This window comes from Orycteropus afer, unplaced genomic scaffold (genome assembly GCF_000298275.1).
Source record: "Orycteropus afer afer isolate SDZICR_OR568_19922 unplaced genomic scaffold, OryAfe1.0 scaffold00035, whole genome shotgun sequence".
Classification (NCBI taxonomy): domain Eukaryota; kingdom Metazoa; phylum Chordata; class Mammalia; order Tubulidentata; family Orycteropodidae; genus Orycteropus; species Orycteropus afer.
This window is the reverse complement of record NW_006921622.1, coordinates 16,027,478-16,040,606: the sequence shown is the minus strand read 5'-3', so window position 1 is coordinate 16,040,606 and position 13,129 is coordinate 16,027,478. Positions and strand designations below refer to the sequence as shown.

The window sequence follows — 13,129 nt, the reverse complement described above, 5'->3', positions numbered from 1 at the left end:
GACCCTAACTTAAGTTAGCTAATAAACCCTCCTATTGCTTTTGCATTGTCGTGTGTTGGCATATTTCTCTCGCCGAGCAACTCCTTCATAACCTGGGCACAAAAATACCTTTATTTGTTTTCCATTAAACCTTATCTCACAAATTTTTATACAGGACAAACATGATTACTGGAAATTTTGAATAGATATAAATAACAATTAGGTTCTGAAAGTAATTTTTTCCCCATTCCTTGTGTCTAAATCATTTCCTCAAAGAAGAAAGTGAGATACATGGTGGTTCAGAGATTATTTCCAAACTGCTTTCTGTACCTGTTTCTAAAATGCTCGTGGTAGAAAAATCATCTGTCTGAGTAATTTTGGAGCAGTCTTGTGCAGTAAGCAAAAATAGAATGGAACCTTTTTTTCTTTCTTTAAATTCTGACCTATGTTTCCAACTAGAACTCCACTTTAGTGAAAATGCTAGTGATTCACCCTTTCAGATAGTTACTTATTTTGTATTCAAAATAGATTGTGTTTGACAGGAAAATCTGATCCAGAATGTGAGCTCATCAATATATTAATCATCACTTTTATTTATTGTGAAATTGACTCCTTACATAAACATAAATATACAGAGCTTCTTGAAAAAGAGTTCCTATAACTATAAAGGGAAAACCTATCGACTGTCTCTCCATAGTCCCTGTTCTACATAGAAATACTTCCTCTTGGAATAGGAATAATTTAGCATTCAGTACAGGTTTTCAACAAGACTGAAACACATAAACCAACAAAAAAACCAAACTCACTGACGGCAAGTCAAGTTGGATCCAACTCAAAGTGAACCCTCCTTGGGTTTCCCAGGTGGCATATCATTAAGCCGCCAGCCTTCTGGATAGCAGTCAAATGCCTTAGGCACTGTCAACAGAGCTCATGATTGAAGATATAGGAATATACTTTCAAACAACAGTTGGATATTCAAAAATCGAATAGTAAACATGCTACTTAGCAAACTATATAATAAGAACTAAAAAGGGACAGAAGCTATAATTAAAAAGTATTAAGTTAAGAGGGGTTAAATGCATAGTGTCTTAATACTACATTGCTGAAAGGCAATTAAATGAAAATTGCTGCAGGGTAGTATTTAAAAAATTTTAGCAATCACGTGTGAGATTTTTCAAGACAGTCCTAATTTCCAATATTTGTTCCTATTGTTTTACAGTGCTTTACAATGAACTGCTTTACAATGTTATCACTACAGGAAAAGCACTTCACCAAAACTAAAGAGTTTTAGTAGTTCATAGGAGAAAAACTATGAGAGGAGAAAATTATCACAACAACAATAACAGCAAAAAATTTAACTTTCTTTTATCCTTCAGTTCCAGCACCCTTATCTTTTGATTTTATAAAAAACCCTAACCTTATCACCTAATACTTTAGGGAGTATTAGTTACCTCCTGTCTTTTAAACCTTGCTACTTCATTGTCCTAAAGCTATGACCTAAGTGCTACTACTATGATCATTCTCTTCTCTAAGATTCTCTCTGCCTCCTTGCCTTAATTGAGACCTGGTTAATATTGCCTAAGGAACTGCATTCCCTGCATGTTTCTCAAGCTGTGGATCTTTTGTCTCATGCATAAGGACCTCTAGTGGCACAGTGGATATGGCATTTGGCTGCTAACCAGGTCAGTGGTTCAAACCTGCTAGCCACTCCACACAAGGAAGACTGGATTATCTATGATTTACAGCCTTGGAAGCCTAATGGGGGTTGCCATAAGTCAAAATTGATTTGATGGCAGTGAGTTTGGTTTATTTGGTTTATCTACCTCATGGTCAGGAGGTGAGCTCAGGGTCCTCTCAGGCTCTCAGTCCCTTTTCTTGGTATTATCCAGAATTAGTGCATAAAACTGCTCATTTTTTTCATAGTTCATTCCTCAGTAGTGGAAAACTTTGCTAGCTGGTAAGTTTCATCTCTAGAGAAAAGCAAACTTTGACAGTCAAGTACAATGAAAACTGCCTATGATACTGAAAACCTAGTGCACAGATGAGCTAGAAGAGAAAGCTTTGGTCAGATTGGACGTAGGGGAGTTTCTGACAATGGCAAGGTCATAAAGTGAGAGAGATCACTGAAGAGGAGAGGGTCATGCTCTTGGATGAGTTGGTTGAGAGCTTAGCTTAGGTGAGATGAGGGAGAAAAGCTTTCAAGAATGGATGTGGATAGAGGAACATTTAAAAAGCTCTGGTGGCTCAATATTTAAGCACTCAGCTGCTAGAGGTTGGTGGTGCAAATGCACCTGTAACTCTGCAGGGAAAAGATCTGGCAATCTGCTCCTGTAAAGATCACAGGGTAGGAATCCCTCAAGGGTAGTTCTACTGTGTCATATAGGGTCACTGTGGATTGACTGAATGGCATGCAATAACAGTAGATGTGCATACATGCAAGAATTTGAAACAGTCCTATCTGATGGCCTCTATTATCTTTTTTAAGTAGAAGCCATTCCTTAAGAGAAAAGGGGAACATAGATAGTTTGGAGGTATGAAAAAAGGATACAGCCCTGAAATAATCACTGAGAATGGTCTAGTGGCTGATCAGGAAACCATAAGTGTTAAGTCTGGAATGCCCAGAGCACAACTGAAAATAGTGATAGTTATATTTCACCAAATTCATCTGGTTACTTCTAACTTAATTTAGAGTAATGTCAGAATCGTCTGGAGGGCTTGTGAAAGCACAGATTGCTGAGCCTCACTCCCAGAATATGTGACTGAGGAAGTCTGATGTGGACTCCTAAAATTTGCATTTCTAAGAAGTTTCCAGTTAATGCTGCTGGTTCTGAGGACCACGTTATGAACCACTGCTCTAAGTCTTTCTTCCTTCTAATGACTACAACTCTCAAAATTTGGTATACTGTCAGTACCCAGGTTATGAACAAGATCTGTTCCTAAGTATGTCTTTAAGTTGAATTTGCAGGTAAATCAGAACAGGTGCATACATTTCTTATGTAGCCTTACTTTAGGAGCCTTTTTATAAAGGAGTTCTTTGAGCCATGGGTAATATTTAGATTCTTGTAAACTGGAAAAAAATATGCCATCTGATAGGAATAATGGCAGATGGAGTGGGAATTGTATGAAACATAAAGGAAGTGCCTAACTTGAAGAAAGGATGAATGTTGAAATACATTGTGAATAATGCTGGATAGTTAAGTTTACAATGAGTCTTCAAAACATGTTAGAGGAATATTGAGAGCCAGGAAAATTATGTGATGAATCAATAAATTTGATCTAAATGCATTCTTTGAGGATGTATTTTTTTAAAATGAAATACAGTAAATCCCCAGGTTATGAATGTCAGATTTATAGACAACTTCTACTTGCCCTTCAATATTATATAAACTTTCCCTCACTTTGAAATGATTGACCCAACCCCTACCAGCAACAAATTCTTCATTACATTACCTTCACTTGCTCCACATGCAGCTTTTAAACTACTGAAAAGTCTTCAAGGTGATCTGCTCTCATAAATATCACAGCCTAGAAAACCATATAGGACAATTCTACTCTGTTCTATAGGGTAGCTATGAGTTAGATGCAACTTAATAGCATGCAACAACAATAACAATCTTTATAGGAACAGATGGCCAGGTCTTTTCTTCCACAGAACCACTGGGTGGGTTTGAACCACCAACTTTTCAGTTATCAGCTGAATGCTTACCCACTGTGGCATCAGGGCTCTTTAACTTGGAATCCAAACCCAACCAAACCCACTGCTACTGAGTTGATTCTGATTCATAGCAACCCTACAGGACAGGGTAGAATGGCCTCATAGGGTTTCCAAGGCTGTAAATCTTTAGAGAAGCAGACTGTCTCATCTTTCTCTGATAGAGCAGCTAGGGGGCTCAAACTGCCAAACTTTTGGTTAGCAGCTGAAGGCTTTAACCATTGTACCACCAGAACTCCTTAACTTGGATTAAAGGGTATAAAGTGATGAATTAGAAGTTTCTATTCATAGGAAATTCCATATCTATACAATTTGTTTAATTTTCATATCTGGACTAAAATCAAAAGCAGAATTGTTTCTTACCTTAGTTCTATGCTTTATCTTCTAATAGTAGTATTGATCAAAACCCAATGATTTATTTTTTATTATTATCACTATAGCCATTCCCTTCAGATAACCACATTGCTTTATAATTACAGACATCAGGCCTATGTTGTTGTTGTTGTTATGTGCAATCGAGTTGACCTGACTCAAGGCAACCCTTCCTTGGGTTTCTGAGGCAGTATCGTTATGGAAGTAGATTGCCCAACCTTCCTTCTGAGGAGTGGCTGGTGGATTTGAACAGCCAGCCTTCTGCTTAGCAGTCAAGTGCCTTAGGCACTATGCTACCAGAGCTCCTATCAGGCCTATGAGATTCTTAAAGTATTCCTTTATTTGAATTGCAAAAGAAACCCACATTTTATTAGCTTCTAGCAAAACACCAAACCAAAAGCAAATTCATGTCACTGAGTGGATTCCGACTCACAGTGACCCCCACTGAAAACCCATTCAAGGCTGTATATCTTTATGGTCCATGAAGCAGCTGGTGGGTTCGAATCACTGACCTATTGGTTAGCAGCCAAATACCTTAAACACTACACCACTAGAGCTCCTCAGCAAAACACAAGATGTGAATGCTCAACAAGCAATTAATTGCCAAATATTGGGGAGGCTGAAAATATAATTAAATTCATGTTTTTATTTTTGGCATCTGTCAAATAAAATTAAGATTTATCCTGTAGTAAACCGAGGAGAACACCAATAACAAAATAATATAGTTTGTTTTCATTCTTTATGAGCTCTGATAGCATAGTGCCTAAGTCATTTGCCTACTAACCAGAAGGCTGGAGATTCAAATTCACCAGCCCTCCTAGGAAGGAAGACTGGGCAATCTACTTCCGTAGTGATACTGCCTCAGAAACCCAAGGAGGGGTCGCTATGAGTTGGATCCGACTCAATGGCAGCGTTTGGTTTTTGGTTTTCATTCTTTTTTGTATAGATAGATAGATAGATAGATAGATAGATAGCTATAGATATCTTTGGAGGCTTAGCTTAAAATAGCCTAGCATTCTACTCATTGCCATCGAGTCCATTTCGACTCATAGCGACCCCTCCTTGGGTTTTCAAGGCAGTATCTCTATGGAAGTAGATTGCCCAACCTTCCTTCCGAGGAGTAGCTGGTGGGTTTGAACCGCTCACCTTCTGGTTAGCAGTCAAATGCCTTAGGCACTACACCACCAGAGCTCCCAACCTAGCATTAGCAACAGAAAACTTCCTCTGTATTTCCTGTCTTCATTTTTAAAAAAAACTGGGGTGTCAAAAAAAATTTTCTTTCTTGGCCCAAGTGGTCATGTGGTTCATGTTCTGCAGTTTTTCAGCAACATTCTTACTACCCTCAACTAGCGTGTATCTGTTGTGTAATACTGGACCTTCAGAAAATGACTAACAAATTGTTTTCAAAGATTAGCATAGGAAAGAGGTTAATCAGAAATTTTGCAAGGACAAGCTATTCACAAAGTAATGTGTTAGATACCTAATCTGATATAGCCTACACCAAAACCAAAAAAAAAAAAAAACAAACCCACTGCCATCAATTTGATCCTGACTTATAGTGACCCCCATTGGGTTTCTGAGGTGGTAAATCTTTATGGAAGTAGATTGCCTGATCTTCCTTCCATGGAGTGGCTGGTGGGTTTGAACCACCAGCCTTCTGGTTAGCAGTCAAATGCTTTAGGCACTAGGCCACCAGAGCTCCTTCTATCCTATACCAAAATGATATAAAAATACTAGCAGGCTTCTTTTTTCCTCCCAACTAAAGAAATAAGTCAAGAGAATTACCTTCTGTTTTCTACTTCTGTAGAGATTCTGCCTCAGAAACCCAATAAGGGGTCGGTATGAGTCAGATCTGACTCCATGGCAGTCAGTTTGGTTTTTGGTTTTTATCAAACAAGGAGTAATTGATAAGATGGAAAATAGAGACTCTTGGTACAAAGAAATTGCCTTTATTCACTGCATTTTCACTTCTTGATGTATTTGATTACATTTTCTCAACAAAGTTACATACCTTTGAAAAAGAATGGAAACTTCCTGAAAAAAGTTTGCATTCCACATGTCATCATTATCATTTTCATAAGATTGTTTTACTGAAACCCTATTAGGTGAAATTCCTTTTGGCTTTGTGAAAAGCTTTGACAAGGCTTCTAGAGAAATCATTTTTAAAGCTAGTGGAAAAGCACAAGAAAATCACACAAAGCTAATGACTACATACCAACTGCTGTCATGTAATCCCATCGGTCTATGAGGCACATATTGAAGATGAGGTGATCAGATGTTTGCCCCTGGCCAATAAGTGAAATCTCCCTGTCCAAATTCTGGCATACAGATGACGTCCAGCCAATGAGAAACCAAAATACTACCAGGAGGATTACTGCAAGCATCTTCATGACCCGTCCACCAGTCATGTATGGAATCCGTTGCGCTGTTCGTGAAAGGAACACCTTCAAAACTCTAGGAAAGTGAGATCAAAATGTGAAAAGGCAAATTTAACACCAAGAAATTAGAACTCTAAAAATCTTATTTTCTAATGGCTGAACAACATGATGAACATAATAATGTCACTGAACTGTACATCTAAAAACTGTAGAAATGGTAAAAGCCTTGTTACACATATTTTTATCACAATAAAACAAACTTATTTTCTAGATGAAATTTTAACCCATCAAACACACTTAAGCATTTTTAACATGAGAAAAACCAAAAACATTATTGCTGATATTTTTATTTAATTTCATTCTAGATTATCTTCCAATAACAAAACAAATATCCTGTATTAGAGGCCAATGAGTCAATAGGTTCATATACCAGAATTCTTTTCAGTAAGTCTTAATATTTCAGGGAGAATTTTCAGGAACTTAGAAGGATCCATAGACAGACATTGTTCACATAAGGTTTCTGGGAGATCAAATGAAAGTCCTGAAAGTAATTGGATTTTTCAGTATTATACTATGTCAAAACTTCCTTGAGTTTGTTATTTCTTTAAAGTAGAATGTTATTAAAAGTATTTCCTGAAAATCATTTCACATTACCTCTTCACAGTCATTTTAGTACATTACCAAAAATAATGAAATAATTATTAAAACAGTGAGAGGAATAAACTCTCCATTAACTGAATGAGGTCGTTGCATTAAAGAAGTAGATTGGATAATTTATAAGAATTATAGTTGATTTTTAACAATTTGTTCTTTTCTGTATATATGGATCAGATGAATAGCCAAGGTTGAGAATACTGGATTAGATGGATATCTGAGGACTGTTCCAGATCCAAATATCATGTAAAGACAAATTCCAACAGTACCGTAGGAATCCTTCTACTCACCTATTCTTCTATTTCATTTCTACATTATTTTCTGATTTTAATTCCTTCTACCTTCAAATTCTGATATTTTATGTCACAAAATTTAATTTGAAATAAATAACTACGAGAGATACGAGCATATCCATAATCAGTTTCCAAAAGGCAAAAATAAATGCATTTCCTAATTTTGTATTCCCTCTTTCATCTCATTCTTTCAACACTTTTAAAGCCAATGAATTTCTCAATAACAAAAAATAATAAATCCAGAAATGAAGCAAATACACCTGAAATAGGCTGGGTATATTATTTTTCTATATAAAGAACTATGGTAGTTCTCCCTGAATTAACATATCATATCCAGTAAATAAAGTTACTTTCCAGCAGATTCTTATTTATTTTCTACTCCACCCTTGCGTTGTTCTTCAGCTAACATACCAAAACCAAAAAAACCAAACTCACTGCCACCCAGTAGATTTGGTCTCCCAGCAACCCTCTTTGGGTTTCTGAGGCAGTAAATCTTTATGGAAGTAGATCACTCAGTCTTCCTTCTGTGGAGTGGCTGGTGGGTTTGAACTACCAAACTTCTGTTTAGCAGTCAAATGCCTTAGGTACTACACCACTAGAATTCCTTAGCTGACACACAGGGTGAAGTTATTTAATTATGAATAGAATACTAATCCTCAATTTTTCTGTGAATCAATATCAGAAAGACAATAGAAGCTCTTGTAACTAATCTCCAAATTAACAGTGTTCTCCCTATATGAAATATATTAAGTACTTCCTGTGTCATGTGAAAGCTGGGCAATGAAGAAGGAAAACTGAAGAATTGGTGCATCTGAATTGTGATGTTGGTAAAAAATACTGAAAATACCATGGACTGCCAGAAGAACAAACAAATCTGTCTTGAAAGAAGTACAGCTGAATGGTTTTTAGAAGTGAGAAAGGCCAGACTTTGTCTCACATAGTTGGGTTATGTTTTCAGAAGGGACCAGTCCCTGAAGAAAGTTATCATGCTTGGTAAAGTAGAGGATCAGAGAAAAAGGGGAAGACCCTCAACAAGATGGATTGACACAGTGGCTGCAATGGTGGGCTTAAGAATAACACATCTTTTGAGGATGGCACAGGACCAAGCAGTGTTTCATTCTGTTGTGCATGGGGTCACTCTGAGTTGGAGCTGACTTGACGGAACCTAACAACATCATCAGGAAAGGTGTACGTCAGGCTTGTATCCTTTTACCACACATATTCAATCTGTATACTGAGAAAATAATCTGAGAAGCTGGACTATATGAAGAAGAAAGCAGTATAAGGATTGGAGGAAGACTCATTAACAATCTGTGATATGCAGATGACACAACCTTGCTTTCTGAAAGTGAAGATGACTTGAAGCACTTACTGATGAAAATCAAAGATGACAGTCTTCAGTATGGATTACATCTCATCATAAAGAAAATAAAAATCCTCATAACTGGATGAGTAAATAATATCATGATAAACAAGGAAAATACTGAAGTTGTCAAGGATTTCATTTTATATGAATGCAAAATCAACACCCATGGAAACAGCAGTCAAAAAATCAAATGACATATCAGATTGGGAAAATCTATTGTAAAAGGCCTCTTTAAAGTGTTAAAAAGCAAAAATGTCACTTGGTGTGCCTGACTCAAGCCATGGTATTTTCAATCGCCTCAGATGCATATAAAAGCTAGACAAGTTACAAAAAAAACTGATGTCTTTCAATTCTGGTGTTGGCTAAGAATACTGAATAAAGCATGGGCTTCCAGAAAAATGAACAACAACCCTGCCTGGAAGAAGTACAGCTGGAATACTCCTTACAAGGGAAGATGGCAAGACTTTGTCTCACATACTTTGGACATGTGATCAGAAGGGACCAGTCCTTGGAGAAGGACATCATGCTTGCTAAAAGAGAGGGTTAGTGAAAAAGAGGAAACCTTCAATTAGATGTAGTGATAGGTGGACTCACCACAGCAACAATTGTGAGGATGGTGCAGGACTGGGCAGTTTGTTTAACTCTGTTGTACATAGGTTTGCTAGGGGTTGACTCCACAGTGCATAACAACAACTAAAAATGTCATGCTGAAGGAGGCCTGGAGGCACAGTAGTTAAGTATTTGACTGCTAACTGGAAGTTCAGTAGTTGAACTCACCAGCAGCTCCGTGGAAGAAAGGTGTAGCCATCTGCCTCCATAAACATTGTAGTCTTGGAAACTCTATGGGACAGTTCTACTTGGTGCTATAGTGTTGCTATGAGTTGGAATTGACTCAATGAAAATTGGTTAGTTTGTTTATGTCTGTCTTGGTTCTCTAACTCTCACTGCCCTCAAGTAAGATCCAACTCATAGTGACCCCTCCTTTGGTTTCTGAGGCGATGTCACTATGGAAGTAGATTGCCCAATCTTTCTTCTGAGGTGTGGTTGGTGGGTTTGAAGGCCAGCCTTCTGGTTAGCAGTCAAATGCCTTAGCCACTATGCCACCAGAACTATAATGGAAATAGCAAAAGTGGGTGGCCTTAACAAAAAGGAATTTTTTCTCTTACAGTTTTGGAGACTAGAAGTCCAAATTCAGAGTGCCAGCCCTAGGGGCAGGGTGACAGCCCCTAGACCCCGGCTTTCAGCTCTGCCTCTTGTTTTAGACCCACTGGTTCAGGCTAGAAGATTCTTCTGAATCATGAACTGTTGGCTTCTGAGGCTGATGAACCCAGATTGACAGGTAAAATGGCACAATTCCAAAATCAGCAGGCAACATGGTAGGCCAATGGTTCAAGTCCAGGAACTGGAGATGAAGACTCAGGCAAATGCAGGATCCAAATGTGCTAATAAGGTAGAGACCTTTCTCAAAGCTTTTCCTTATATTCTGGAAGCAGGTCATACCCTGAAGGCAACTAATTAGCTGCTCACAGCATATTCTACCATAGAATTGATTATACCACACATACTCTCATCATGGCGAAAAACTACATCCAGCTGCCACACCACTCAAAACCACAGCCCAGCCAAGTTGACACACGACCTTAACTACCACCATGTCATACTGAATGATGGTACTGGTTACTACTCTCTAGTATGCCTCAAGCACTTCTGCTCTTACCAGTTGAATTGCTACTTGTTAAGAATTAGTTGCATTGTATCTGTCTCAAATCTGTTCATGCCCATTATACTAGTTATTATATTTTATAATTTAATTAAATATTAAATAAAATGATTGTACATGATTATGCCCTGCAAGGAATCTTCTTTGTATAGAATTTATGTTGAATACTTCAGAAAGACTCCATGAAGGTGAATCACTGAAATAAACTGTTGTTAATTTAGGGGAAGGTGAGGAAATTGTAAAATATGGAAGTGGTTAATAAACATAAAAACCTAGAAAGATATACTGAGATTATTTCAAAAAACTATTTATAGTCTCACACCTATTTAAAGAGCCAGTACTGTGATAATGCATTGTGGTTATTTACACTAGAAAGAGAACAATGAAGTTCAAATGTCAGACCCATAGCCAAAGAAGATGCCTATGTCAAAGAGATTGTTGAATGATGTATTTAAATTACAGTCAGTGGGTTGGAATCGACTTGATGGCAATGGAATATACTTCTTTAAAGCTTTTCTGCTTTAAACAACTTTATTTGCTAATTGATGAATTACTTATCTAGATTACATTGGGTATAAAGACTGTTATCCAGAAGGCTGGAGGTTCAAGCCCACCAGCCACTCCTCGTCAGGAAGATGGGGCAATCTACTTCTGTAGTGATACTGCTTCAGAAACCCAAGGAGGGGTCGCTATGGGTCGGGTTTGACTTGGCGGCACATAACAACAACAACAACATTGTAGTCAGCAGTTTAGATACAAAAAAGATCAATTAATTCAAATAACTCAACCTTAGAAATAAAAAATTCCTTAGAAAACGAGTATTTTTGTCATTTCTAATCTTATTTTCTATAAGAAAAGGTTGCAGTTACTATGTCACATAATTGTTTTTTATTGTACCTGTGTAAATTATAAAATTTTTAGTAACTCGGCTCTCAAAACACAGTATGTTGTTGTTGTCATTATGTGCCATCAAGTCGGCCCCGACTCATAGCGACTCCTCCTTGGGTTTCTGAGGCAGTATCACTATGGAAGTAGATTGCCCAACCTTCCTTCAGAGGAGTGGCTGGTGGGTTTGAACCGCCAACCTTCTGGTTGGCAGTCAAGTGCCTTAGGCACTATGCTACCAGAGCTCCTCAAAACACAGTATATAATCCATGTTTCTAGTTTTCTAAAATTTGGTTAGGGCAAAAAAAGAATCGTTCCATATTCTAGTCTGAGCCTTAATTTGAATATCTGAAATATAATTATAATCAACCAATCAATATTCATATAGTGACAATCATGTGTTAGACACACTGCCAGGTAACATGGTAGGCATAAGATATGGCTCTTGCCTTCTAAAATATTTCACTTTAGATTCATTCTAAGATGGTGGAATAGACAGAAAGACTGCACAGACCCTTTTCAACAAAGATAAGGGGAACCAATTAACACAGACACAGGAGATAATCCTGGACCCAGAGCCTTGAAGGGAAGGATATAGAAGTGGACTAAACCCTAACTAGCAGAAGAATTCGCAAGAAAATACCAGAAAAGGAGACATATGGAGCTGTGGTTTGGCAGCGATCCTGAGCAATCCTGACGGCACAGGCACAGACAGCTTAGAGATTCCCGAGTGGTGGTAGGACCTAAGAATTAACCTAAAAATCAGCCCTGCTAGCCCCAGACTGCACAGAGGACTTCTCTGGTGGCTGTGGAATAAAAGGGGAAGCATCGGTGAAGAGGAAGACAGGCTGAACTGTGGACTTTTGCCTCTCCGGAGGTTGCAGCTATTTTGAATGTTTACAAGTGGCTTGACCATTTTGGATATTTAAAGAGATAGCACTCTACCAGATTCCAGGGGATTAAAAACAGGTTCTGCTTGCCAGTAACCCCAAGGACACTCTGACCTGCATGACTGAAAAGGTCCTAGTTTACAGCTTTTTTTCCTTTTCCTTGTTCTGGTTAAAATTTTTTTTTTTTAATTTAAATTCTTTTTTCCCCCTTTTTTCTCATGATTAACCCCATTCCTTGTTTTTCTTTTTGCATTTTTCCCATTTTTTCTCTTCATTATTCTCCTTCTCCACTTTTTTTCTCTTAGTGTCCTATCCCCAGATATTGCAGGTTTTCTTGTTTTTTTCTTCTTCTTTTTCCCTTTTTTCTTTTTTTGGTTACTTTTCCTGTGTGATTACATGCTGTATTTTTTGTCCATGTGCTTTTAGATTTTTTATGGTTATTCAATTGTAATTTTTGTCTAAATGAGTGGGAGACAGCTACAGTCCCCATACAACTACACCCACACCTCCTGCAACTACACTTACTGAGTGAGAGAGTCACCACTCCTTCTCCACCAAGGGGCCAATGATAAAAAACCACCAAGAAGAGCCTGAATCATCCTTGGCTGCTCATCACAAACAGTTAACAGAGATCTAATTACAACACCATGATGTCTTGGAGACAACAGACCATCACAGTCCACACAAAGAAGCAAGATAAAGTGGTAGAAACAAGGGAACAGGATACAGACCCAGGACACATCCCTAAGGAAGAATCAGCATTGGCACTCTCTGATAAGGAATTCAAAAGAATGATATTTAGGTATCTTCAAAGGATTGAGAGACAGACCAAAGAAAACACAGAAAAAACCCTGGAAAATTTTTGGAAGAAAATACAAGA

General features: G+C 37.8%; 1 protein-coding gene across 1 annotated transcript in view; it reads right to left on the bottom strand.

The window, feature by feature from the left end:
* The window catches only part of GPR158 (G protein-coupled receptor 158), an 801,760-nt gene that overhangs the window by 34,231 nt on the left and 754,400 nt on the right, over nt 1-13,129 (bottom strand). Inside the window, exon 7 of the mRNA XM_007936378.1 lies at nt 6,279-6,517. Within this exon, the coding sequence (XP_007934569.1) occupies nt 6,279-6,517 (239 nt within the window). The remainder of the gene's footprint in view (nt 1-6,278; nt 6,518-13,129) is intronic.